This window comes from Hyperolius riggenbachi, chromosome 12 (genome assembly GCF_040937935.1).
Source record: "Hyperolius riggenbachi isolate aHypRig1 chromosome 12, aHypRig1.pri, whole genome shotgun sequence".
Classification (NCBI taxonomy): Eukaryota; Metazoa; Chordata; class Amphibia; order Anura; family Hyperoliidae; genus Hyperolius; species Hyperolius riggenbachi.
The window spans coordinates 36,582,742-36,610,096 of NC_090657.1; the positions used below are offsets into that span (position 1 = coordinate 36,582,742).

General features: G+C 46.5%; 1 protein-coding gene across 1 annotated transcript in view; it reads right to left on the reverse strand.

Moving 5' to 3' along the window:
- The window catches only part of ITGB3 (integrin subunit beta 3), a 148,209-nt gene that overhangs the window by 48,947 nt on the left and 71,907 nt on the right, over positions 1-27,355 (reverse strand). Inside the window, exons 6-10 of the mRNA XM_068263716.1 lie at positions 25,878-26,039; positions 22,508-22,603; positions 14,856-14,945; positions 11,471-11,602; positions 1,803-2,232 (exon numbers count right to left, since the gene is read on the reverse strand). Coding sequence (XP_068119817.1) covers positions 1,803-2,232; positions 11,471-11,602; positions 14,856-14,945; positions 22,508-22,603; positions 25,878-26,039 — 910 coding nt within the window. The remainder of the gene's footprint in view (positions 1-1,802; positions 2,233-11,470; positions 11,603-14,855; positions 14,946-22,507; positions 22,604-25,877; positions 26,040-27,355) is intronic.

A 27,355-nucleotide genomic window follows, 5' to 3' on the forward strand; every position in this document is an offset into this window, starting at 1 on the left:
GCACCGCTTTTGGAAAAAAAATCTGGAAATTATCATACCGCCAGGGAGGTTAAACGACCATTATAGCAGAAAAAAGTAAGCAGTTAAATTCTGACAGAAGGTTTTGGACTAGTCAATCTCCCCATGGTGGTTTCTCAGGGTTTTCTTTGTTTTTAAAAGCATTGCCTGAACAGCAGTGGCTACAGGGCTGCCCATAGTTATTCATTCCCCTGGCAAGTTTTGACTTGCAGTTACCCAATATGACATCACAGCATATGACAATATGACATCACAGCACCCAGTATGCCCCACAGAGCCATCATAGCACCCAGCATGACACTACACAGCACCCAGCATGACACTGAGTTCAGCTCCACTTCAACTAACAAGTGGACCACAGTCAATGGTGCAGTCAAAGGTGTGTGTGGTGTGGAAACAGTCAATACCCTGAGGGGACTATTGCTAGAAGTACAAGATCACCCATTTTTAAGGTGGTCATACAGCTAGCGATTTTGCAGCCGATCGACCATCCCATTCGATAATTGTTATCTAATAAAATAAAAATTGGTGCAACAAGCATGTCCGATCTGTTTTTTACCAGGCAAGATAGAAAATATCCAGCCAACATGGTCGATCGGTTGCACGGCGGTATCAGTGTTTGATATCGGGATGAGCCCCTGAATGAGACATAACCTCCGGCCGCTGCCCTCCCAAATGTTAACCTCTTGAGGACCACAGTGTTAAACCCCCCTAAAGACCAGGCCATTTTTCAATAAACTGGCCACTGCAGCTTTAAGGGCTTGCTGCAGGGCCGCACAACTCAGCACACAAGTGATCCCCCCCCCCTTTTCTCCCCACCAACAGAGCTTTCTGTTGGTGGGGTCTGATTGCTCCCCAATGTTTATTTTTTTTTAGTGTGCAAACATTTATGTTATTTTTTAAATAAAAATGTACAATGTTTTCTTTATATTGTATACCCCATCCCTCCCTCCGCCAGCCAATCAGCGTGATCAGCTGTCATAGGCTTCAGCCCACAGAGGGGACAGCCATGTCACACGGCTGTCCCCAGTACAGCGCTGCCGTGGATTGCAGTGCTGTACAAGCTAATTAGATGGCGAAACCTCTCCTAGCCGGGAGGCTGAAGGCGGAGCAGAGCTACTAAGCGGAGATGCGCAATCTCCAGCAAAACAAGCCCCAAGGACTTTACGCCGATCGGCCTTAGGCGGTACTGGGGCTGCCGCCGTGGCCACGCCAATCGGCGTGATGCCATCAGCTACAGGTTAATGTGCCCCCCCCCCCGGGGCCCTTGTATTAAAGGGATACTTAAGTCTGGGCAAGAAGGCCGCAATAGTCGCATAGGGGGTGCTATTGTGGCTGGGAACGCGAACAATCACTCGCGTTCCCATGCCTGTCGGCCGGTGACGGCGAAACCGGAAGTCGTCGCCGGCGGGTCCAGGAGCATCGGAGCGGAGCTGCGAGGGCACCGATCAGCTGCAGGGGGCTGAGGGACGCCCCAGGTGAGTTAAACTCATTTTTTTGCCCAGACTTAAGTATCCCTTAAAATCTCTCACCTGTCCGGCTGCCAGGCTTCGCCTTCTTCGGTAACGTTTGCGTCCTGCGTGGCTGCTGCACTGGCGCTTGTATGACATCAAACACACCATATGCTATGCGCGGCAGCCACGTGGGAAGCAAAAGAGGAAGGAGGAGCACCCTGATAGGTGAGAGATGTTAATGTGTTTGGCAATGCCAGCTAACAGCCGCCTCGGTGAGGCACAGGGAATCATCATGGTTTACTTCAGTCTTCAGCAATCTCTTTTCCTTACCTGAGCACATTTCCCCCTTGTGCCGGTGACAGGAGAAGTCATCACATTCACAGTATTTCCCCCACACTTTGCCGAAGTCGCTGGCGTGACACACGCACTGTCCGCACACGCACTCCCCTCTCCGGGAGCAGACGGTGTTCTTGTCTTTCTGGATGCACTGATCTTGTTGGGAAGGGTTATACTGCTCTTCAGAGCACTCACAGTGCGGTCCCAACCAGCCCGGATGGCACTGGCAAACGCCGCAGCTCAGAGTCCCGTTTCCGTTATTGCACAAATCGCTGTCCGGTTCATCGTCCTGCTCACACTTGCAGTCACACTGGAAATGCACAGTCACAGTGAGGGTATCTTTAAATCCCACAGGCTTGATGGTAAAGGTCTTCACCTTCTCGGCAGGACAGCCTCGGAATTTAGCTTCAATGGTGAAACTCACCTACAAGCAAGAGAGAGAGTGTTATGCCTCTGATAGTATGCCAGTGCTATAAATGGGGAGGGGCAAAGAGAGGCAAATCATTCTGGCTTGCATGCAGATTTATGCATCTTGGAATAGGAACAATCAAAATAATCACGAAGTGTATTTGATTGGCTGATGGAATAAATCTGCATGCAAGCCAGAATTATTTGCATGCTATTGACCATCTCTCGCTATGAACAGTGGGACCCAACCTAACGCTACAAAAGCCAAGTCTCTGGTGCGGAATTCTAAGTAGAACGCCAGCCAAAACATAAATGTATTGACCTCATTTTAAAGGCCACTGTTGCGAAAAAAGTAGGCAGTTAAAATGTGACAGAATAGACAGGTTTTGGGGCACTCCATCTCCTCATGGAGGATTCTCTGGGTTTTCTTTGTTTTCAACAGCATTTCCTGAACAGCAGTTTAACTGCCAAAACTAGAAAGACACCAGTCAGCCTCCCTACTCACTTGCACGCTATTTTGTCAGACTTTGCGAATGCTGTTCAAGAAATGCTGTTGAAAACAAAGAAAACCCTGAGAATCCCCCATGAGGAGATGTACTGGCCCAAAACCTGTTGGTTCTGTCATATTTTAACTGCCTACTTTTTTCGCGGGAACCTGAACTGAGTAAAGTTATTTACAATAAACACATAATGTACCTACAGATTAATAATACATACTTACCTCGCCATTAGCTCCTCTCAGAAGCTCACCATTTTGCATACACTATATAATTTTGATACTTAAGCTACGCACACACGTCCAACAAAGTGCATGACCAACACCACAACACGACCAACCCCGCATCAAACCGTTTACACGACTTGTATTTTCCATGCACCGACCAACTGAACGACCAACTCATTTACATACTGCGTGTGCAAGCGAAACGATGGACTGCACGACCTGGCCGCATTCAAAACAAGAACATTGCTCAAACGACGTTGTACACACGTGGCCAACTCCACAATATCAGCCCACAGTTGTGAGAGTTGATCCGCGATTGGATCACTAGTCTCGTCGTTTCCTACGGGTACACACGGCTGATTGTCGTCCAACAGACCAAACTCTGAAGACAATCCGGTGGTTTGGTTGAGTGTGTATACGGGCCTTTAGACAATTTTAACAAAATCTGTGTGGTAGAGGCGTAAACTGATGAATATACTTTAAATAGGTGCCTTAGGTAGGTCCTCATATTACATAGATGTGGTAAACATTGTACAATAAAGATTGTACAGTGTATGGCAAGCTTTAGGGAAAAAACACTTAACGTTTTTGTCAGTGTTCTCATAGTGCTGTTCCCACCCATTTTGAGTAGCTCTTTGGGTGTCTCCCAAGTCTTGGTTATCCACCCTTTGTCTGTGTCTCTGTAAGATGACATCATTACACGCAAGAGTAAGCAATGTGACTTTGCATTGCAGCATATGTTCCCCAAGCAATGGAGAGGTCAGAGTGAGATCCTGTTGGGGGAAGGGGGGGGGGGGGGGTGACATTTTAAAAAGGGAATAAATATGGTTTATTCCATCGCTTTACTACAAGGTGCTGGTCTGTATAAATCCCAACTATCCTCATTCAGAAGAACAGTGACTATATTCCAGCTACATCTTTATGGCACTTTTTGCTCCCTCTTTCAGTCTTAAAGTAAACCAGAGGTGAAAATAAACGGATGAGATAAACAAGTGTATTTATCCTTCTGCTCCTAACAATGGCCTTTTTTTAAGATACCGCATGGTTTTATTTTATATTTAAACATTTACAAAGTAGATTGAATGTTTTGTTGTCGCTGCTCAATGGCAGTCTAGTAAGTGTCCTAGAGATAAAATACAAGAACTATTCACCTTTTTCTATCTCCCTCTGCTCTCAGAAGTTCGATTCTGCCAGGAAAACTTTTATGGCTGTAATTTGCTCATCAGCGAGGTTTACTATATTCCTGACAGAAGTGGTCCCTTCCATGCCTGGGAATTGACTCTTTCAGGCAGCAAAACAAAACTACTAACCTTCTCTTCCTCCCATACAGGGGACTGTATTGCAGCTCAGGTGTTTTGTGGCTACACTTGTTATGGGTGTGAAGATCAGTGATAGCCACACTTGTTTTATGACCCTTGTGAGATGGGCCCCAAGGCCAGGAATGGCACCAAAGGGAGCCAAGGGAAGGGGCGTAAACATTGGAAGGGGTGGGAATCAAAGTTTTGCTGGGGGGCCCCATGGAATGTAGTTATGCCACTAGCCAAACCTGCTATGAAGTAGGGGGTAGGGCGAGTACTAGGGGCCTCCCACATCCCTGGAGCCTCTTATGCACAGGCATGTCACTCTCATGCAGGGCTGTTTCTTGGGCAAAGCGGGCAGGGCGACCCCCATGGACGCAGACCGGCAAGTAGAAGAAAGAGGGCACAGGCAGAAGGACATAACCGCTAGAGAGCCGGTGACGCGTGGTGCAGCCAAATGGAAGAAGAAAGATTACCAGCTCGATCACCTTCCTAGACTCCTCCTGGGCTGCCTGCATCAGACGTCAAGTCATCATCACATCACCACCGCGTGATGACACCTGATGTCCTGTAGCGGTACTGCAGGCTGTCAGTGCGCAGCGCCCATGGAGGAGTCGGCTATCCGGGCTCTCCCCACCTGTGTGTTTTCCTGGTCCCTGCTTCCTCCTTGATGAGCGGCTGGTGGTCACTAGTAAGTAGGCAGATCTACTTATGACCTGTGGCTGTGTGACTGTCCCTATAGAGTAAGGGTTCACGGGGTCAACGGGGGTGGGGGGGGAAGGGCGCAATTTTTACACCATCTCCCTGGGTGCAATTTAGGATGGAAACTGCCCTGCTCTTATGTATATACATTATAAGCTGAAGCAAAATCTGTAGTACAAACACACTGTCTGATAATCTGTGAAAGACATCACATTTTTGAAAGGTATATACAGGTAATCCCCGACTTACGAACGCCCGACTTATGAACGACACGCCGATACGAACAGCATGGATTCTGTGTTTCCATGGGAACAAGTCCACATTTTTTTTTTTCCAAATTGTAGTTTTTGAGAAAATCAATTTAAAAAAATTCAAAGAAAAAATGGCTTTTGAGCTTTTATAAGCAGGTACAGAGGGCAGGGGGGACACTGGAGGCACAGGGGGCACAGAGGAGGTACACAGGGTGGCACGGAGAGGAGGCACAGAGGAGGTACAGGGGACAGAGATGGCACAATGTCCAGACTTAAAGAGACTCTGAAGCCTTAATAAAAATGGCTTTTTTCCTTATATATAGCAGGGGCATGTGTGCCCCTGCTAAAACGCCGCTATCCCGCGGCTGAACGAGGGTCATTTCCCCTCCAAACCCCCCCTGCAAAATCAACGACCAACTTGGTCGCAGATTTTGCTGCCCTGTGTGCTTCCGTGTGAGACACGGCTATGGGCTGCAGCCCTGCCTCACACGCGTCCATCAGCGGCTGATCTCCGCCTCTCCCCCGCCCCTCTCAGCAAAGGCAGACTAAGAGGGGCGGGGGAGAGGCGGAGATCCGCCGCTGATAGACGCGTGTGAGGCAGGGCTGCAGCTCATAGCCCCGCCTCACACGGAAGCGCTCCCCGGGCAGCACAGGGGGGATTTGGAGGGGAAAGGAGCCTCGTGCAGCCGCGGGATAGCGGCGTTTTAGCAGGGGCACACATGCCCATGCTATATATAAGAAAAAAAGCCATTTTAATTATGGCTTCAGACTCTCTTTAAGAACAGATTCAGGTTAAGAACGCACCTACAGTCCCTATCTCGTTCGTTACCCGGGGACTACCTGTATTACAAATATAATTCTTATTTAATGTCTGGTCCAGCAGTTCTGCTTTAACAAATTGCTGCAGTTCTCCAGCTCAATGTATATTAAAATTAATAAACTGTACAAAACAGCCAGACTCATCTGTTTGCAGGAAGAACATTTGATCCCTGTTACTGCCCCAGATAAATCAGATCTGACACTGCGTTTTGTGTTCAAACAGAGATGTGGCGGACTTGTCATCGCCCGGATATGGGTAACAAGAAACACGTGTAGGTGCTTGTAAACCGCAGGCATGATACACGCCAAGACGACACATGTCACCACGGGGAACAGCGTACAAACTTTCTATCGCAGGATATGGGAAACGGCAGAACAGTTTCATCTCCTGGATGCCGGCCAGAAACAAAAAAATAAGAAAAAAATACTTGAAGAAAATCTCACAGCAGCACATATGGGCTGCATTTACTGCGGATGGAAACATGCCCTGAGTGCGTATCTTTATTTACTGTGTGTTATGGGAGTGGCTTGTATGATGTCACGGGTGAAGTATGTGGATGGACGTAACCAATGTAAGGAGAATGTAAGGCTGAGCTCAGAAAGGGAAGGACATAAAGGAGAATCCGTCTGCAAGTTTTCTGTCGTGTTTATCCTATGGCTACACTATTTCATCAGAGACATGGGATGACAGTACAGTCAGTTATAGGGAACTTTCCGTTTTAAAGGAAACATCCAAGGAGTAAAAAAAAAAAAAGATCCACTTACCTGGGGCTTCCTCTAGCCCGTGGCAGCCGTCCTGCACCCTCGCCGCAGCTCCGGTGGTTCCCGGTCTTCTCCGCTGAAGAACCCGACCTCGCCAGGTCGGGTTCCGGGTCGGCCTCTTCTGCGCTCCACGGCGCGGGTCACCTGGTCTGGCTGACGTCATCAGGATGGTACTGCGCAGACGCAGTAGTTCTGTGCCTGCGCAGTACACTCCTAATGACGTCGGCCAGACCATGTGACCCGCGTGGTGGAGCGCAGAAGATGCTGACCCGGAACCCGACCTGGCGAGGTCGGGTTCTTCAGCGGAGAAGACCGGGAGCCTACGGAGCTGCGGCGAGGGCACAGGACGGCTGCCATGGGTTGGAGGAAGCCCCAGGTAAGTGGATCTTTTTTTTTTTTATTTTTTTTTTTTGCTCCTTGGACCTTTACTTTAAAGGACCACTCTTGCAAAAAAAAAAAATTAAAATACATGAAAAAGTATACATAAAAAGCTTTCTCGCAGAGTAAAATGTGCTATAAATTGATTTTCTCCTATGTTGTTGTCTGACAGAACTGACAGGTTTTGGTCTAGCCCATCTCCTCATGAGGGGTTGTCAGGGTATTTTTATTTTCAAAAGCACTCAGTGAATGGCCGTTATTATTGATGCATATAGTGCCTGCATCTTCCATGGCACTGTACAACAGAATACAAGGTATAACTATAGAGCGACAGATAACAGTTGCTCAAATCAGCTGCCAGAATAGTGTGCAAACAGGTGAAAAAGAGGAGGTGAGGGGGCCTGCATCTTTGTATAGATCCTTTCCAGGGAGTACTTTTGTGAAGAATAAGTTAAATGCTGAAAATCACCCATGAAGAGATGGACTAGTCAAAAACCTAATTCTGTACACTAGAGATTTCTGCTGGTCATAGGATAATGCCAAAATGATATAGGGAGTCCAGTGAGGTCCATCAAGCCTCACAAAAGTAACCGATAATTTCAAACATCCACATAGGACTCGACCATTCAAGGATGAATCTCCAACGTATTTTATTAATACTTCTGAGGTGATACAGCACACACAACAGCACAACGTTTCGGGCTAAAGGTTTGGCCCAACACATTGTGCTGTTATTTGTGCTGTATCACTGCAGATGTGTTATTAACCACTTCACCTCCAAGGGTTTTTCCCCTTAAAGAGAGTCTGAAGCGAGAATAGATCTTGCTTCAGACCTCATATATAGCAGAGGCACGTGTGCCCCTGCTAAAACGCCGCTATCCCGCGGCTTAACGGGGGTCCCTGTCCCCCCAAATCCCCTCCGTAATGCGGGGGAGCGCTTCCTGGTTGGGGCAGGGCTAACCGCCGCAGCCCTGCCCCACGCGCGTCTGTCAGACGCGTATCTCCGCCTCTCCCCCGCCCCTCTCAGTCTTCCTTCACTGAGAGGGGCAGGGGAGAGGCGGCGATGCGCGTCTGATAGACGCGCTGTGAGGCAGGGCTGCAGCCGTTAGCCCTGCCTCTAGGAAGGGCTAATCTGCGACCAAGTTTTATGACCAAGGTATGCGGGGGGTGGGTTGGGGGGTCAGGGACCCTCGTGCAGCCGCGGGATAGCGGCGTTTTAGCAGGGGCACACGTATATATGAGAGCTGAAGCGAGATTTAGTCTCGCTTCAGTGTCTCTTTAAACACCAGACCAATAGTGCTCCTTCGATTCATTTGCCTATAAAACTTTATTACTACTTATCACAACAAAACAATCTATATCTTGTTTTTTTTCATCACCAATTGCATACCTCCCAACTTTTTGAGATGAGAAAAAGGGACACTTAAGCCACGCCCCTGTCACACCCCTGGCCACACCCTCACCACGCCTCTAGTCACGCATACCATAACGATTTCATAAGAAACATATGTTGTTTTATCATTCAAACCACACTGGTCCTTTCTATCGTGGTTCATTTTCCTTCATAGTAACATTTTAAAATTAGTAATATATCAATTTAAAGGTTGGGAATAAAGTTTAGAGTCAATCAAACACATTTTTAGTATAGAAACATATATATTTACATAGAAAGAGGGACAAAGTCTTGAAAGAGGGACAAATGAGGGGGAAAGAGGGACAGAGGGACAGGGCTCCCAAAAAGGGACTGTCCCTCCGAAAAAGGGACAGTTGGGAGCTATGCCAATTAGGCTTTCTTTGGGTGGTACTTCTTGCTAAGAATTATTTTATTCTAACTGCATTTTAATGGGAATAATAAGAAAAAAATTGAAAAAATTCATTACTTCTCAGTTTTCGGCCATTAGAGTTTTAAAATAATACATGCTACCGTAATTAAAACCTACACATTTTATTTGCCCATTTGTCCAAGTTACAACAACGATTAAAATGTTTCCCTAGTACAATGTATGGTGCCGATATTTTATTTGGAAATAAAGGTGCATTTTTTTAAATTTTGCGTCCATCACCATTTACAAGCCCATGATTTAAAATAACAGTAATACACCCTCAAAACACACATATTAGAAAAAAAGTCCCTAAGGTAACTATGTTTTTGTTTTCTTTTATACAAAAAAAACAAAAAACCTGGGTACTATGGGAGAGTGTGGCAGGGAAATAGTTCATTTTAAAGGTAAATGTGGGACTTTTTATTAAAAAAAATTTGTATGTAGCTGTAATTTTACTATTTGGCCACAAGATTTCCTCGTGCATACTTTCTGTTGCCTACTATTAGGACGCTAAGCAGGAAGCAATGCGTTGACGTGTAAGTATCGGCTTTTGTGAATGACGCTACATCTGGTTGATCGCCGACGCTCAATCACACAGGGGATTGGATTAACGAATGTATACTGCGTTCCCATTCATTCATCCCCCTCTCTACCGATCGGCAGGGTAACGAGCGGGAGTGCATGGCGGCAAGGGAAAAGCATCTACGTCCCTGCAAGGCAAAGCAGGGACGTAGATATTCATTGCCAGGGGTGGGGAAGTGGTTAAAATTCGTTGGAGACTAATCCTAGAAGGGTCGAGTCCTATGTGGATGCTTTTTAAAATTACTAGTCAAAAACCTGTCAGTTCCGTCAGATTTCTACTACCTACTGTAAGTGACAGCAACATAGGAGAAAGGGAATTTATGGCTCATTTTACTCTGGAAGAAACACTTCTAATTTTTATGTGTGTTACAAGTATTTTACATGTTACAATTGTTTGCAATAGTGGTCTTTTAAGGCGGCCATACACTAAATAGATTTCTGCCAGATTTGGCCATCAGATAGATTTCTGTCAGATGCCTGTAAGGTCGAATCTGACAGGAATCTGATGTGTACCACACACTAGGAACAGGTTTTCAATAGATTCTAGAATTAAATATATTGAAAATCGAACCTGTGTTAAACGGTTTGATCCAGTGCAATGCTATGGGCTGTGGATCTGCAACAGCTCTCGATCTGCCTCCAATAGACCTACATTTTCCATCTGGACCAATCAGCATTCAAATGATTATGTCTGGTAAACACAACACAATTTCCTTTCACATCTGATTTGATTACCGATTGGTTTTCTGACTGATTTTCCATTCACTTCTCAACAAAAACAATCTTAAAAGTGGTTTGAAACTCCGACATAACATTCAATAAAAATGTGTTGTCCTACTTTTTATTACTCATACAGTTATCATAGTTGCTTTTGTGCATAAGTAATATTGTCTGTCTACAAATTACAAGTTTCCAAAGTCTGGTTTATTGTGCCCTGAAAGCTGCCATTGCATTTTATTCAAACTGCTTTTTATTATATATTAACATCTTCTAATGACCTATTCTAAACTCTGTGTGTGTGTGTGTGTGTGCAGTGTGTGTGTGTGTGTCTGTGTGTGTGTGTGTGTGCGTGCGTGCGTGTGTGTCTGAAGCACAGTCAGCTTCACAGAGAGCTCCTCTTCACTTGTTACACTGTTTGTTTACTGTTTGTTTACATTCCAAAGTTGTGTGTACAATGTGTGTAAAGAAGCTGTTATCTAAAGTTTGGATGCAGATTTGAAGCTGAATAGCAGAACAACCTGCTCTGTTTAACCATTTCAGTGATGTTCTGCTTAAACATTTTCTGGGATAGTAGCTTTCAAGCTGTGAGGAATCTGTTAGAGCAAAGTAGAAATGCTGGCTTTCAGACCACTTAAAAAAAAAAATCTGATGGGAATTTGCATTGTGTGTACTAGGCATAAAACACAGCTTCTTTAGTGGAAAGCTTGTTGGCGTATCCGAAGAGGTGATAACGTCTTTCTTTATCTACTACAATTAGTAAACATTAGCAAAGTGCTGAAACTGAGCTCTCTCTGCTTCTAGTATGTGTGCAGCTGAGAAGTGATTACTAGATACAATTTAAAATATAAATACAAGCAGCTACGCAATGGCAGCTTTCAGAGCAGATAAACTGTACTTTGGGATCTTGTAATTTGTAAACAGACAATGGGGTTGAGTCACTAACGTTATCGCGCCCACAGAGCTCGAGTTAATTTTAGCGTGCGCTCTTTTAGCGTGCGCTCTAAAGTTACCCGCAATCGTTCCAAATGCCACCTGGTGTAGTTGTAGCACAACCGTGATACTACACTAGAGTGGCCGCTACTACTGTTTACTCAAGCTATCACAGCACTATGTATGTTTCTAGATCTCTACACCTAACACTGGACCACAGCTGGCATGTTTTACTAATGATATAGTAACAAAGTCACCAACTCACAGTGTCCCCAATCTTGAGCCCGGAGCAGGATTTCAGGCCTGGGGTCACCTCATTGCCACAGTTAGCAGTGAATGAAAGGGAGAGCTCCTCAGGAACGTTGCGGACCTCCAGCTCCACCTTGGACCGGATCTTCTGTACTCACAAAATGAGAGGAAAGAGAAATTAACTCATTACAGAAGTATAACAAGTGATACGTTAATCTGCCAGTCACCCCTGACAAAGTGAATGTGAAATCAATCAGGCAGAGCGGGGAAAAGCATTTGGTACAATAGTATTCCCCAAAGTTTCTTAAAGCGGATACGAGATGAAAAACGAACTATAACAAGTAACTTGCCTATATATCTTATCTAAAGTTTCGACAGCATATCTAGCTGCAAACAGCTTCAAAAGTGTATGATTATTTATTCCTGTGATACAATGAGGGCAGCCATGTTCTGTTTGTCACATTGTCACAGGCTGAGGGCTGGGGATGCTATCAGCTTGCCTGTGTGTAAATTCAGTCCACTCTCCTCCTCCCCCTGCCTCTGAAATCTCTGGCTAGTATCCTCCTACTCCTCCTGCCCAGACTGAGCTCCCATAAGCCCTTGCTATAGTGCCAAGGCACAAAAGGAGCTGTGGGCGAGGCTTGTTTAGTTTATAGGGAATTAGAGTATTAAAACAAAACAAAAGTATTTGGCTTGAGGAATGCCCTATAAACTATATGAAAGGAACACAATTATGCAATGAGTAAAAGTTTATCTCAGATCCACTTTAATCTGGGCAGCCATTATTGCATGCATCCATTATGGGAGGGGTTATTTTATGTTTCCTAATGGGTTGGATGCGGATGACAGTACATGTGTTGTAATGGAACACACATTTTACCCATTTGTGGTTTACAGATTTTGCCCGACAAGCTACAGACATCGGTTATTACTGGCTTGGCGGTGTCTTTGTACTGGTTGTGATGCTTCATACATATTCTGTTACAGAACTTATAATTTGCGTTTTTTAGTATTGTGAATTAATCTTCATCTAATTATTTGAAGAAAACCATCCAATTTAAAGGCAATCACCCTACCTCTCAAGCCCGCTGTCTGGGTGTCACCCTGGATTCCGCACTCTCCTTCACTCCCCACATCCAAAACCTCACAAAGTCCTGCAACTTCCACCTTCGTAACATCTGTAAGATTCGCCCTTTCCTGACCTCTGCCACCACCAAACTCCTCATCCATGCCCTCATAATTTCCTGCCTTGACTACTGCAATGCCCTGCTGTCTAGTCTCCCTATGACCCAAACAGCCCCACTGCAGTCCATCATGAATGCGGCAGCCAGAATTATCCACTGCTCCCATCGCTCCACCATGGCAGATCCCCTCCTTGAATCCCTCCACTGGCTTCCTATCCAGTCCAGAATCAGATTCAAGATACTGTGTCTGACCTACAAATCTGTCCACAAAACCTGTCCAACCTACATTTCCGATCTTACTCAGAGGTACACACCTAGCCGCTCACTCCGCTCTTCCAATGAACTTCGCCTAACCAACCCCGCATCACCCAGTCCCATGCACGCCTCCAGGACTTCTCAAGAGCTGCTCCAACACTATGGAACTCCCTACCTCCACCCATTAGGGCAGCCCCCTCCTTCAACATCTTCAAGAAAGCCCTCAAAACTCACCTTTTCACTCTGGCCTACTACCCCTCACAAGTGCTCTAAACCCACAGCTGAACTCTGGTCCCCTACCTTCCGTGTCCTTACCTCTCCCTCTAGATTGTAAGCCTTTGGGCAGGGTCCTCCTCCTTTTGTGTCCTACCTGATCATGCACCTCCATTACTGTGCACCCATGCTATGCATCTGAGTGAACCTAACTTGCCTAATCTCCATGCTCCATCCAGTGACTAAGCATTACCTTGTACTCATACTGTGCTGTGTGATCTGGTTTTCTTGTATTCCTGTATTGTCTTATTGCTGTATGTCACCCCTAAATATTGTCTGCAACCTAAACTAATGTCCAGCGCTGCGTAATATGTTGGCGCTTTATAAATACAATAAATAAATAAAATAAACTTACAATACAATGAATTGTGTGTGTACTACAGCTAAGAAAAAGAGCATTCGTAGCAAAGGAAAGAGTCTCATATTGTTTCCAGTACAGGAAAAGTTAAAAACACAACTTCAGTTATATATGCAAAAGAGCTTCTCTGATCTCTCTAACTGAACTTGGGTTGGAGGTGGTGCTATTTTCGCCGAGAGCGTTAAGGTACCCACACATCTAGTGACTTGGCAGCCAATCAACTATCTATGATAATTGGAGCGGCCAAGTGCATGCCCGATCGACGTCAGTGAACAATTTCGGGCCAAGCAATACCGCAAGTTATCTGGCCGTCGTGGTCGATCCGGTGCGCAGCAGTAACAGCGAGCGATATTGGGACAAGCGATGAATGTGACAATACCCCCGCTGGTGTTCCCCTAGTGTACATGTATGTGTGCATTTATTTATACATTACCTGTCCTGTGTCATGGTGCCCGTCTGTCTTCCAAATCTGTCGCTCTTCTCTTCTTGCGGTCCCATAGCACGCAGGCGTCACGTCACACACTGCATGCTCGGGGGCGTGTATAGGGCTAATAGAAGGGGAGTGGATTCGGAAGATGGATGGGCACCGTAACACAAGACAGGTAATGTATAAATGCACACATACATTTATACACTAGGGGAATAGCGTCAAGGCAGACTCAGCCGATTCCAGAGAGAATGAATGCTGAAATCAATCAGGAAACAGCCAGTGGTGTATGGTCAGCCGACAGATCTCTCTAATCTGAGATAAATAAATATGGCAGCCTCCATATGCCGCTCACTTCAGCTGTGCTTTAAAGGGAACCTGAATTGAGTAAAATTATTTAAAATAAACACACAAGGTAACTTTAAATGAACATTACATAGTCACCTCGCCATCAGTTCCTTTCAGAAGCTCACCATTTGCTTCTGACCACGATCCCTTCCAGTTCTGACAACAGAACTGAACTGAACTGAAATATGTCAGAACTGAAATATATCAGTTGCTGTCAGTTATATATCAGTTGCTGTCAGTTATAGCTGAGAGGACAACTGATGTGCAAGGTAATGTCCATGTTTCCCTCTGGCTCAAGTGGGTGATATTACAGTGTAACAGTGTGCTGACCAGAAAGTGGTTATGGGGTAATGGCCATTTTCAAAATGGAGAAGGGAGAATTCCCTTGATCACAGTGGACAAACAGGACGCAGGACAGGAGAATGAGATTGAGGAGTAGACTACCTGGATGTAAGTATGACTTGTGTATGTTAATTTTGACTTTTAATTTTCAGTTCAGGTTTTCTTTAAAACTAGGTTTACACTATTAAACAGAAGATAAGAGGAAAACTCATACCTCATAGGAATCCACAATCAGCTGAATTACATTTCCCGAATCTTCAGATAAACTGCCTACTGTTGCTCCAGGTATTAGCTCACTGTATTTCTGAGAAGAGTAACAACATTAATATCAAGACACAAGAGTTCAACAATAACATTAATATTGGGCGAGTATTTAGCAAAGCAAAGCACTTTCAATTCTTTTGCAACTCTTTAAATTAGATCTGTTACTTAAAGGGACACTTAAGTAAAAAAAAAAAAAACGAGTTTTACTCACCTGGGGCTTCCAATAGCCCCCTGCAGCTGTCCGGTGCCCTCGCCGTCTCCCTCCGATCCCCCTGGCCCCGCTGGCAGCCACTTCCTGTTTCGGTGACAGGAGCTGACAGTCTGGGGACGCGAGTGATTCTTCGCGTTCCTGGCCACAATAGCGCCATCTATGCTGCTATAGCATATATCATATACCATATAGCAGCATAGAGGGTGCTAATGTGTCTGGGAACGCGAAGAATCACTCGCGTCCCCAGCCTGCCAGCTCCTGTCACCGAAACAGGAAGTGGCTGCCGGCGGGGCCAGGAGGATCGGAGGGAGACGGTGAGGGCAGCGGAGAGCTTCAGGGGGCTATTGGAAGCCCTAGGTGAGTAAAACTCATTTTTTTTGTTTGACTTAAGTGTCCCTTTAAAGGGATACTGTAGGGGGGTCAGGGGAAAATGAGTTGAACTTACCCGGGGCTTCTAACGGTCCCCCGCAGACATCCTGTGTTGGCGCAGCCACTCACCGATGCTCCGGCCCCGCCTCCGGTTCACTTCTGGAATTTCAGACTTTAAAGTCTGAAAACCACTGCACCTGCGTTGCCGTGTCCGCGATCCCGCTGATGTCACCAAGAGCGCACAGCGCAGGCCCAGTATGGTCTGTGTCTGCGCAGTACACTCCTGGTGACATCAGCGGGAGTGAGGACATGGCAACGCAGGCACAGTGGTTTTCTGACTTTAAAGTCAGAAATTCCAGAAGTGAACCGGAGGCGGAGCCGGAGCATCGGTGAGTGGCTGCGCCAACACAGGATGTCTGCGGGGGACCATTAGAAGCCCCGGGTAAGTTCAGCTCATTTTCCCCCGACCCCCTACAGTATCCCTTTAAAGAGAAACTCCGACCAAGAATTGAACTTTATCCCAATCAGTAGCTGATACCCCCTTTCCCATGAGAAATCTATTCCTTTTCTCAAACAGACCATCAGGGGGCTCTGTATGGCTGATATTGTGGTGAAACCCCTCCCACAAAGAAATTCTGAGTACGTACTCTTGGCAGTTTCCTGTCTGTGAACCTTGCTGCATTGTGGGAAATAGCGGTTTACAACTGCCCAAAAAAAAGCATGCAGCAGCTACATCACCTGCCAACAGTAAAAATGTCACCATTTGATAAATGTCAAAATGTAAATCAGGGATTTAAAAGATTTTACAATGGGCAAACGCTGACTAAATCATTTATATACAATTATTGTAAAAATGAAGCTTTTTTTTGTTACATTATTTTCACTGGAGTTCCTCTTTAAATCATGATTTGTGTGTTGTATTTCTGCATTATTCAACTTTTATTACCTGGCTAGCTGGGCTCAGGGCCAGTTCACATGGGCGTTCTGCTGGCGTAAATGGGGTGTGCAATGCTTTACACTTACATCCTGTCCAGTACCGTCATTTGCACAAACGCCACGTTCAATCCAGATTTTTCCCATCGTCTAGTTTATTCCTGGAAGCCAGGGCCAGGCAGAGGCGAGAGAGGCTCCAGCCTCAGGGCGCAGTGTAGGAGGGGGCTCAGGGCCGAGGCAGAGGCAAGAGAGGCTCCAGCCTCAGGGCGCAGTGTAGGAGGGGGCGCAGGGCCGGGCCGTGGCAGAGGCAAGAGAGGCTCCAGCCTCAGGGTGCAGTGTAGGAGGGGGCTCAGGGCCGGGCCGTGACAGAGGCAAGAGAGGCTCCAGCCTCAGGGCGCAGTGTAGGAGGGGGCTCAGGGCCGAGGCAGAGGCAAGAGAGGCTCCAGCCTCAGGGTGCAGTGTAGGAGGGGGCTCAGGGCCGAGGCAGAGGCAGAGGCAAGAGAGGCTCCAGCCTCAGGGTGCAGTGTAGGAGGGGGCTCAGGGCCGAGGCAGAGGCAAGAGAGCCTCCAGCCTCAGGGTGCAGTGTAGGAGGGGGCTCAGGGCCGAGGCAGAGGCAAGAGAGGCTCCAGCCTCAGGGTGCAGTGTAGGAAGGGGCACACAACTCACTCTATTATTCCCCTATTGTGTTTGTAGCAGAGAGAAGTAAGAAAAGGGGATACATGGCAGTGACTGCAAGCCAGATAAGTAGAGATTAAGGTGTGGGGGTGGGTTGGGGGCCCTAGGGCGAACACTTCAATTCCAGCGCAGGAGACTTGTTCGCAGCATTGAGTAACTTTAGCGCCGTCAGAAAACGGAGCTGAAGTTGCTTATAAAACACTATAATTTGGCCTCCAGCAATTGCTGGAAGCCAAATTATTTCATTCCCCACCATCCATGGTGGCCTGGAGGGGGAAGAGTATTTAACTCGGCCGGGACTTGTACAGCAGCAGCAGGATCAGCCATATACCAGCTGTATCCTACCGGATCAGTGAATAATGGCGCACAGCGCCTATGCATACAAATGGCGCCGCATTAAAAAGATACGCTTATCGCTATTTATCGTTAGTACTGCATAATCATGGCGCACAGGGAAAAAAGAAGAAAAACGGCACACAGGAACGTTGTTTATCAATAGTGCCATTCATATGCCAAACAGCAGACGTTATTGTGCACAGTAACGTTATTTATCAATAGCGCCCTACATAAGCCAAACTGCAGACGTCATTTAACTGCAAAACAGTGAATGGATTTAATGTAACACTGTCAAGTTTAGGGTTCGGCACCACCAGGGGAGGTTTAGGGTTAGGCACCTCCAGGGGGGTGGTTAGGGTTAGGCACCACCAGGAAAGTCCTAGGGTTAGGCACCACCAGGGGGGTGGTTAGGGTTAGGCACCACCAGGGGGTGGTTAGGGTTAGGCACCACTAGGGGGGTGGTTAGGGTTAGGCACCACCAGGGGGTGGTTAGGGTTAGGCACCACTAGGGGGGGGGGGTTAGGGTTAGGCACCACTAGGGGGAGGGTCTTAGGATTAGGTACCACCAGGGGGGTCTTAGGGTTAGACACCACCAGGGGTGTGGTTAGGGTTAGGCACCACCAGGGGTGTGGTTAGGGTTAGGCACCACCAGGGGTGTGGTTAGGGTTAGGCACTACCAGAGGGGGGTCTTAGGATTGAGCACCACCAGGGGGGTGGTTAGGGTTAGGCACCACCAGGGGGGTGCTTAGGGTTAGGCACCACCAGGGGTGGTTAGGGTTAGGCACCACTAGGGGGGTGGTTAGGGTTAGGCACCACCAGGGGGGTGGTTAGGGTTAGGCACCACCAGGGGAGGTTTAGAGGTTAGGGATAGGTACAGAGAATGTTCTGTGTGTTAACGCTAAATAACAATAAGGCTTTAACGTTAAATAGGGATAAGCGACAAACGGATTAGCGGCAACACCGTGCGCCATTATTCTCAGGCGCCATTTTCAGAGGGACCCGTATCCTACGCCCAAGTCTCCTATGCCGATTCCTCTCATACGCCCCTGGGTCGCCTCTTACTCTAATAGCAATCAGTGTGTGGCAGCTGGGGTGGGAGGGATGGAGAAAAAGTACAAGAGGAATTCAAGAAGAACTGTAGTGAAAATAACATATTGAGTACATTTTTTTTTTACAATATTCATTAATAGATTATTTAGTCAGTGTTTGCCCATTATAAAATCTTTCCTCTCCCCGATTTACATACGGAATATATCACAGGTGTGACAACTTTAGTTCTGCCAGGTGATCTGTACAGAATGTTTGTTACTGAGAGTTCTATGCACAGAGTGAGATCTTGCTTGTTTGGCATTTGGAAAAAGCCATTATTACCCACAATGCAACGAGGTACACAGACAGCAAACTGTCATGACATCACACTGTGGGAGGGGTTTCAACCTCAATATCAGAAACAACAAACCAAAAAGTTGTTTGCTATGGTTCAAACAAGACGCAGCTCAATCCAATCCAACAGTTTGGATTGACTTGAGGCGCGTCTTATCAGTTGTTTGAACAATAGAAAACAACTTTTTTTGGTTTGTTTCAACAACAAATGTTGTTTGATAATTGTGCATTTAAAAGACTTTTGTTGAGCGTGTGTATGAGCCTTAAAGAGAGTCTGAAGCGAGAATAAATCTCGCTTCAGACCTCATAGTTAGCAGGGGCATGTGTGCCCCTGCTAAACCGCCGCTAAACGGGGGTCCCTTCACCCCCAAATCCCCTTGGTGCAGCGGGGGAGCGCTTCCTGGTTGGGGCAGGGCTAACCGCCGTAGCCCTGCCCCACGCGCGTCTGTCAGTGTGTATCTCCGCCTCTCCCCGCCCCTCTCAGTCTTCCTTCACTGAGAGGGGCGGGGAGAGGCGGCGATGCGCCGCTGATAGACGCGACTGGAGGCAGGGCTGCAGCCGTTAGCCCTGCCTCCAGGAGCGACCAAGTCTGCGACCAAGTGTTGCAGTGGGGGGTTTGGGGGTGAAGGGACCCCCGTTTAGCGGCGCTGTAGCGGCGGTTTAGCAGGGCACACATGTCCCTGCTAACTATGAGCTCTGAAGCGAGATTTAGGTATGCTCCAAACATTCAAACAATCTCCCTAACTATCTTCTAAACTTTGTCTGTTGTAAGATAGTTGGGCTTGTGTATAGCTGGCAAACAAGCCGACTACCTGATAAAAGGTTGTTTGCGAAATCCAACCAGTGGATCAACCTGCCCAGCTATCATGCAGGTTGGCAACATGTGTACAAGTCTTTTGAACAACTTTATTTTTGAATGCGGACATGTGCAGTTTGTTGCTTGCGCGCACAGTATTTAAAGTGGATCCGAGATAAACTTTTACTCATTGCATAATTGTGTTCCTTTCATATAGTTTATAGGGCATTCCTCAAACCAAATACCTTTTTTTGTTTTGTTTTAATACTCTAATTCCCTATAAACTAAACAAGCCTCGCCACTAGCGTCGTGAGGTGGGTGCGGGGAGTGCGACCAGGTGGGGTGAGAGATAGGGCAGGAAGCAGCGTGTGTATACGCGTCTATGCAGAGCAGGAGACTGGCGGCGAGTGAGCAGCGATTGGAACCAGAGAGGTGAGTTGCTGACAGTTTACAGCGCTTCCCTGCGCTAACTCTGCAGGTGAAGGGGGGAGCACGGAGGGCAGCCCGGGGAGAGAAAGGGAGGGAGAGGTCGGGCTGCCCTCTCTGCGGCTGACTCCCCCCTCTATTATGGGGGGACACCTACTACCTAACCTATACTGGGGGGCAGCTACCTATCAAACCTATACTGGGGGGCAGCTACCTATCAAACCTATACTGGGGGCACCTACCTAATCTAACCTGTACTGGGGGGCACCTACCTATCTAACCTATACTGGGGGGCAGCTACCTATCTAACCTATACTGGGGGGCAGCTACCTATCTAACCTATACTGGGGGCAGCTACCTATCTAACCTATACTGGGGGGCAGCTACCTATCTAACCTATACTGGGGGGCAGCTACCTATCTAACCTATACTGGGGGGCAGCTACCTATCAAACCTATACTGGGGGGCAGCTACCCATCAAACCTACACTGGGGGGCAGCTACCTATCAAACCTATACTGGGGGGCAGCTACCTATCTAACCTATACCGGGGGGCAGCTACCTATCTAACCTATACTGGGGGGCAGCTACCTATCTAACCTATACTGGGGGGCAGCTACCTATCAAACCTATACTGGGGGGCAGCTACCCATCAAACCTACACTGGGGGGCAGCTACCTATCAAACCTATACTGGGGGGCAGCTACCTATCTAACCTATACCGGGGGGCAGCTACCTATCTAACCTATACTGGGGGGCAGCTACCTATCTAACCTATACTGGGGGGCAGCTACCTATCTAACCTATACTGGGGGGCAGCTACCTATCTAACCTATACTGGGGGGCAGCTACCTATCAAACCTATACTGGGGGGCAGCTACCTATCAAACCTATACTGGGGGGCAGCTACCTATCTAACCTATACTGGGGGGCAGCTACCTATCTAACCTATACTGGGGGGCAGCTACCTATCTAACCTATACTGGGGGGCAGCTACCTATCTAACCTATACTGGGGGGCAGCTACCTATCTAACCTATACTGGGGGGCAGCTACCTATCTAACCTATACTGGGGGGCAGCTACCTATCAAACCTATACTGGGGGGCAGCTACCTATCTAACCTATACTGGGGGGCAGCTACCTATCTAACCTATACTGGGGGGCAGCTACCTATCTAACCTATACTGGGGGGCAGCTACCTATCTAACCTATACTGGGGGGCAGCTACCTATCTAATCTATACTGGGGGGCAGCTACCTATCTAACCTATACTGGGGGGCAGCTACCTATCTAATCTGTACTGGAGGGCAGTTACCTATGAAATCTATACTGGGGGCACCTACCTACCTAGCCTATACTGGTGGCAACTACTCTGGCTACCTATATTAGCCCACTGCCTTACTGTTGCACAGTAATAATACAGTTAGCTCCGTCCATATGATGTCATGGCCACGCCCATTTTTTTTTGCAGTGGTGCGCTTCGTTTTGTTTATTCTTTGTTTATTTATTATTATTTTTTTTTTGGGGGGGGGGGGTTGGTAAATGATCCACACCGCTGCAAAAAAATGATAAATTATCCACTACGAAACTGAGCCTCGCCCACAGCTTCTCCGAAGAGCCTTGGCACTTTGAGCCTCAGTAGCAAGGGCTTATGGGAGCTTAGTCTGGGCAGGAGGAGGAGGAGGTTACTAGCCAGAGATTTCAGAGGCAGAGGGGAGGTGGGAGGAGTGAAATTTTCACAGTCTGAGTGCTGGAGATGCTTTCAGCTTGCCTGTGTGTAATGTGACAAACAGAACATGGCTGCCTCATTGTATCACAGGAATAAATAATCATAAACTGTTAAAGCTGTTTGCAGCTAGATTTGCTTTGTAAATCTAAACTTTAGATAGGATATATAGACAAGTTACTTGTTATAGTTAGTTTTTCATCTCGGATCCGCTTTAACCTTCCTAGCGGTATGGACAGAAATGTCCGTTCAAAAAAACATGCTGTGAACAGTATAAACATGCATACATACCAATACTCTCCTGCACTGTATACTAGACCCTTGCTTGACACATTTTGGCAAGTTACAGGGAAAAAAAAGTTTTAAAAATAAATTTTATCACTGTTTGCACAGAAATCCTAGGGAAATTGAACGCTGGGGAGGTTAAGATAGTTTCTTGTTTAGTTGGTTGGCTTGTGTGTACGTACTTCTGGTGTAAACAACTGGTTGTGCGGTCAGTCATGTTGTGCAGTTGGTTGTGCATTATGTTGGATGTGTGTATGAGCCTTAAGTGCCTTGGATACATGGCTGGTTTAGTGATTGGGTTTGCAGTAACCTCTTTTAATTGACATGGTTATCTCATGATAAATGTTGACCTTGCTGTGGGCTGAACTTCTTTCACGGATAAGGAATTAAAAACCTGTGTGGAAAAACTCAGGAAAACATTTATTGGATCTGGGTGTACATTTTGCTCGTGTAGAATATTACCGTGTACAGGCTCTTGACAGCTGTTGTGACAGCAAAAACCAAGTTGATATTTTTCTGAGACAGTTTCTCCGTAATGAGGCCAATGGATGGATAGTCCTGGGAACAGATGGAAAGGTGCATTAAAGAAAAGTAATGTAAAGGAGCCATCATTAGACTTGTCCGTGGGTGTGACTTATGGAGGAGCATGCAGAGAAGCATGTGATCAGTTTGGTCAGGTGACAGATTTCTAACGCTCTGATTTGTTGGTGACAGTCACAACACCAGTGTTTCCTGTGTAGGCTAAAACAGGAAGTCATCTCGCCAACCAGAGCGCTACAAATACTTCGCCTGTACAAACTGATCACACACCTCCCTGTTCCATCTGCTACACACAAACAGCTCTAGTCCTTAACAGGTAATATCACAATCAGTAATGGCAAACACTCAGTATCCAAACCAAATCAGATCAATATTTGACATCATCATCAATAAAGGAATACATTTACAGATTCATTAAAAAAGTCATCTTTCCTGAATCACTGACCCCTTTCTCAAGAAATTCAATCAGGATGACCAAAGTCTGGGTACCGACTTGTAAGATGAGGCTCAGAATGTCTGAATCACCCCAATATGCTGTCCCCTAGTAAATGGCAACACTTATGGGTTGTTTGGCACTAAATCACTGTAATAGTATTACTATTACTACTGTAGTAATTACTATTACTATCACTGTAGGTATTACCACCTCATTGTAAAATGTTGAGAAGCCATTATTCAGGATAACAATATTGGAAATGTCTAATTTTCGTATATTTGACGGTTCGGTTTAGCTAAAGAAGCACAAACATGGAAATGTATTGATATAAAACAGCAGTAGGTTCCTGAGCATGCCACAGTCTTGTTAACAGACACTACACTGTACAGGAAGCAGAGAACAAGGTAAGGCATACATTTCATATGTACAGTCTAGTTCACATTAGCGTTTTTTTGCGGATCGGAACCAGAACGTATACTGTACAAATGGAACGGATGTGAAAGAATACAATGTTAACCTATGGATCCATTCACATGCGTCCGTTGGTTCGGATACGTTCCGGTCCCCGGATCTAAAAATTGCCGCAGGCCCTAATTTTCCGGACCGTTCTGCCCAGCGGAACTGATCCGGGCAAAAAATGCTGCAACATTGGGGCAATGGAAAACGGAACGTTTCTTCACACTAGTGAAAAAACGGACAGTTCCACGGGGGATGGGGGCATGTGCCGACGCGAACCTGAGTGATGGGAGGGTGAGGGGAGGGTGCAGCAGCCGGGAGGGAGGGTGAGGGAGGGTAAAATACATACCTAATCTTCTGTAGCAGCCGGTGTTAGATGCTTCCATCGTCTTCCGCGTCATGTGACTACATGATGCGTCATGTGGCTAGTCACATGACGTGCTGTGTAGTCACAGTGGAAGAAGAGGAAGCCTCTACCGCCGGCTGCTACAGATGATTAGGTATGTTTTTGCGGCGAAAGTGGAGTGAAAACGGATCCAGTTAATCATTGATCAGATCCGTTTTCACTTCCATTTTTAATGTGATCCGGGCCGCGGACAGAGCCATCCGGATCCAGTGAAGCGGAGACTGGATCCGCTGACCGGATCCTTTTGGCTCGAAACGCCAATGTGAACCGGGCCTAATAGTAGTCCCAATACTCCCTTCACGAAGTCAGGCAGCAGAGCAACGTGAGGTGCAAAGAAAACACACATTCTCATTCCATACATGGCATAAAGTGAGAGGTCAGCAGGAATGATGGTTGGAGACACCCTCTATGCCCGGCATCACCCACTCTACAGCATGGTTTAATGCTGGGAATACACCATACAATTTTCTGTTAGATTTACCTGCCATATAGATAAAGTTCTGCTGTCAGATTTGTTCCAGCACCAATGTAGTAAGTAGACGTGCAGAGATCCACTTTGGAGCAACAAGCAGTACGTGATGAAACGTCAAGATCCGCACCGTCAAAGGTAATGTCTTTTATTAAAGTGCAAAATTTAAAACATGATAAAAAGAGTGGGTCAAAGGTGACGCACAGGCGTTTCGGACTTCCACAGTCCTTTCTCAAACCTTCATGGACCCACGATGGGTCCATGAAGGTTTGAGAAAGGACTGTGGAAGTCCGAAACGCCTGTGCGTCACCTTTGACCCACTCTTTTTATCATGTTTTAAATTTTGCACTTTAATAAAAGACATTACCTTTGACGGTGCGGATCTTGACGTTTCATATAGATAAAGTTCAACATGGTGGAAATGTATCTATCGTACATCTATCTGCCGAGCAATTAGGCATTGTTCCACTCAGCAGGAGATAACCAGAAGACAATGCACCAGAGATAATGACCAGTCTCTACAGAAAATAATCTAATTATGCATTCTAACAGAAAATCTAACAGAAAAATCTAAAGGTAGCTTTACACTGGTCGATTTGCCATCAGATTCGACCAACAGATAGATTCCTCTCTGATCGAATCTGATCAGTGAGGGATCGTATGACTACCTTTACTGCAAACAGATTGTGAACCGATTTCAGCCTGAAATCTGTTGTGGTGGTGGTGCTGCTGCCGCCGCTCCCCCCCCCCCGCATGCCCGCATACATTACCTGCTCCGCCGGCACGACTGCCCCCGGTCACAGCTGCTCCGTCTCCGCTCTGGTCTCCAGGTCCGGCATGCTTTACTTCTTCCTGCCCGGCAGGAAGTTTAAACAGTAGAGCGCCCTCTACTGTTTAAACTTCCTGCCGAGCAGGAGGAACTGAAGCATGCCGGAGACCAGAGCGGAGACGGAGCAGCGGTGACCGGGGGCAGTCGTGCCGGCGGAGCAGGTAATGTATTGCCGCTCTATTGCGTCGGTCGTCGGGCACTCGAACGCCGCTAGCGACGCGCTCCCTACCCGCGGGTGATCGACGGTAATTTTCCGCACGGATCGATCGACGGGATCGGACGAAATGGATCGAAATTCGGCGTGTAGCGCGAACGATTGGCAGCAGGTCGAACCCAGTGATCAAATCTGCTGTTGAAACGGCGGCAAATCGGGCCAGTGTATGGCCAGCCTTACAGAAAATTTTATGGTGTATTCCCAGCATTAAGGTGCGTACACGCACTATGGGCGCCAACGGATCCTTCTGCTGGGCGGACTTTCAGGCGACAGTACGCGCTGTCAGCGGACTGATAAGGCTGTTTCTGACCGATCCGCTGAGCGTGTACACATGCGCTGCTGTCGCCTGAAAGTCCGCCCAGCGGGAGGGTCTGATGGACCCGCCGTTGGCGGCCGTAGTGCGTGTGTACGCACCTTTACTCTCCATGTAGTTTAGGTTTTAAAACAAGGAGGGCAACGTTTGAAAACATTCATTTACTTACCAGAACAGTGGACTGTATATATGAGTTGTCCTCTCCAAGATGGCACTCCCCATCATTAGGATGGACAAGCCCAGTAATTCGTCCATCCAAGGCAATGTGGGTTGTGGCATCAGTGGTGAAAACCAGTAGATGGGAAGACTCGTTCCTCCAGCCGATTCTCTCCTGTCAAACACAATATGGGAAAGTGTGAGGCACCCCTTCACCGTTGGCGGCGAGTTGTCAAAACATTTCTATTCTGGTCCTAGGATGCTCTATAATGGCCAACATGTAACTCACATACTTTTCCTATCTTTGGAAACACTGCTGATAGCATCTGTGTAGAAACTACTTTCCAAATACCACCCCAACCGCAAACTCCGATCAACACACAACCTTCTTCTGCCCTTCTCTAGAACCACCTCCTTACATTAACATATACAAGATGTCTCATGTGCCGCATCACTCCTCTGGAATCGCCTCCAAAACACATCCTTCACTCCCCAACCTTTGAAATCTTAATGTGACACTGAAGCAAAAAAAAAAAAACCCTCATGATATAATGAATTGGTTGTGTAGTACAGATAATTAATAGAAGATAGTGTCATTTTTATTTTCAGGTATATCTTTTTTTTTATAACATTGCATCATTCTCTAATTGCAGTTTCCACAATGCACTCAGCATTTTAAATGATTTCGCAGAGCAGACTAGTGACCCTTTGAACTTTTCTCTGCAGAAAGACCATAAACAAAGAAGAAACAATGAGAGACAGTTGAGATAAGACCTTCAAAAGACAGTGTTGTCCACTTTTTTGTTTCTTAACTCTTCCTGTACTGGAAACAATATGAGACTCATATCTTTGCTAATAATGTTTTACTTCTTAGCTGTACTACAGCTTATTAGCCTATATATTGTATAAATTGGGCATCTTCACCCCTTTTAAGTACCCCATAGGTCGGCGCTTTATAACGCAATACGTTAAAAATAATAATAATAGACGTAGTGACAATTTGACTATAAAATTATAACTCTGTCACGTCAACCGCACTGGACCATTAGTAAAAACTGATTTTTCTCATCATGTCCTTCAGCCTGCAGTGGCACCTCCTGGAAGGATGACATTTGGTGAGCTGCACTGATTGGTGAAGTGTGTGACGGATTAGTGATTCTGACCAATTAAAGCGGATCCGAGACGAAAAACTAACTATGAAAAGTAACTTGTCTATATATCGTATCTAAAGTTTAGATAGTTTACACAGCAAATCTAAAGGGGCCGATACACTGGTCGATCTCAGTCATCGATCGTTTCAAAACTATCGATCGACTTCAGTGTCACTCCTGCCCAGACTGAGCTCCCATAAGGCCTTGCTACAGTGCCAAGGCACTCTGAAGCTGTGGGCGAGGCTTGTTTAGTTTATACGGAATTAGTATTAAAGTATTAAAACAAAATTAAGTATTAAGTACATAATTAGTATTAAAACAAAAAAGTATTTGGCTTGAG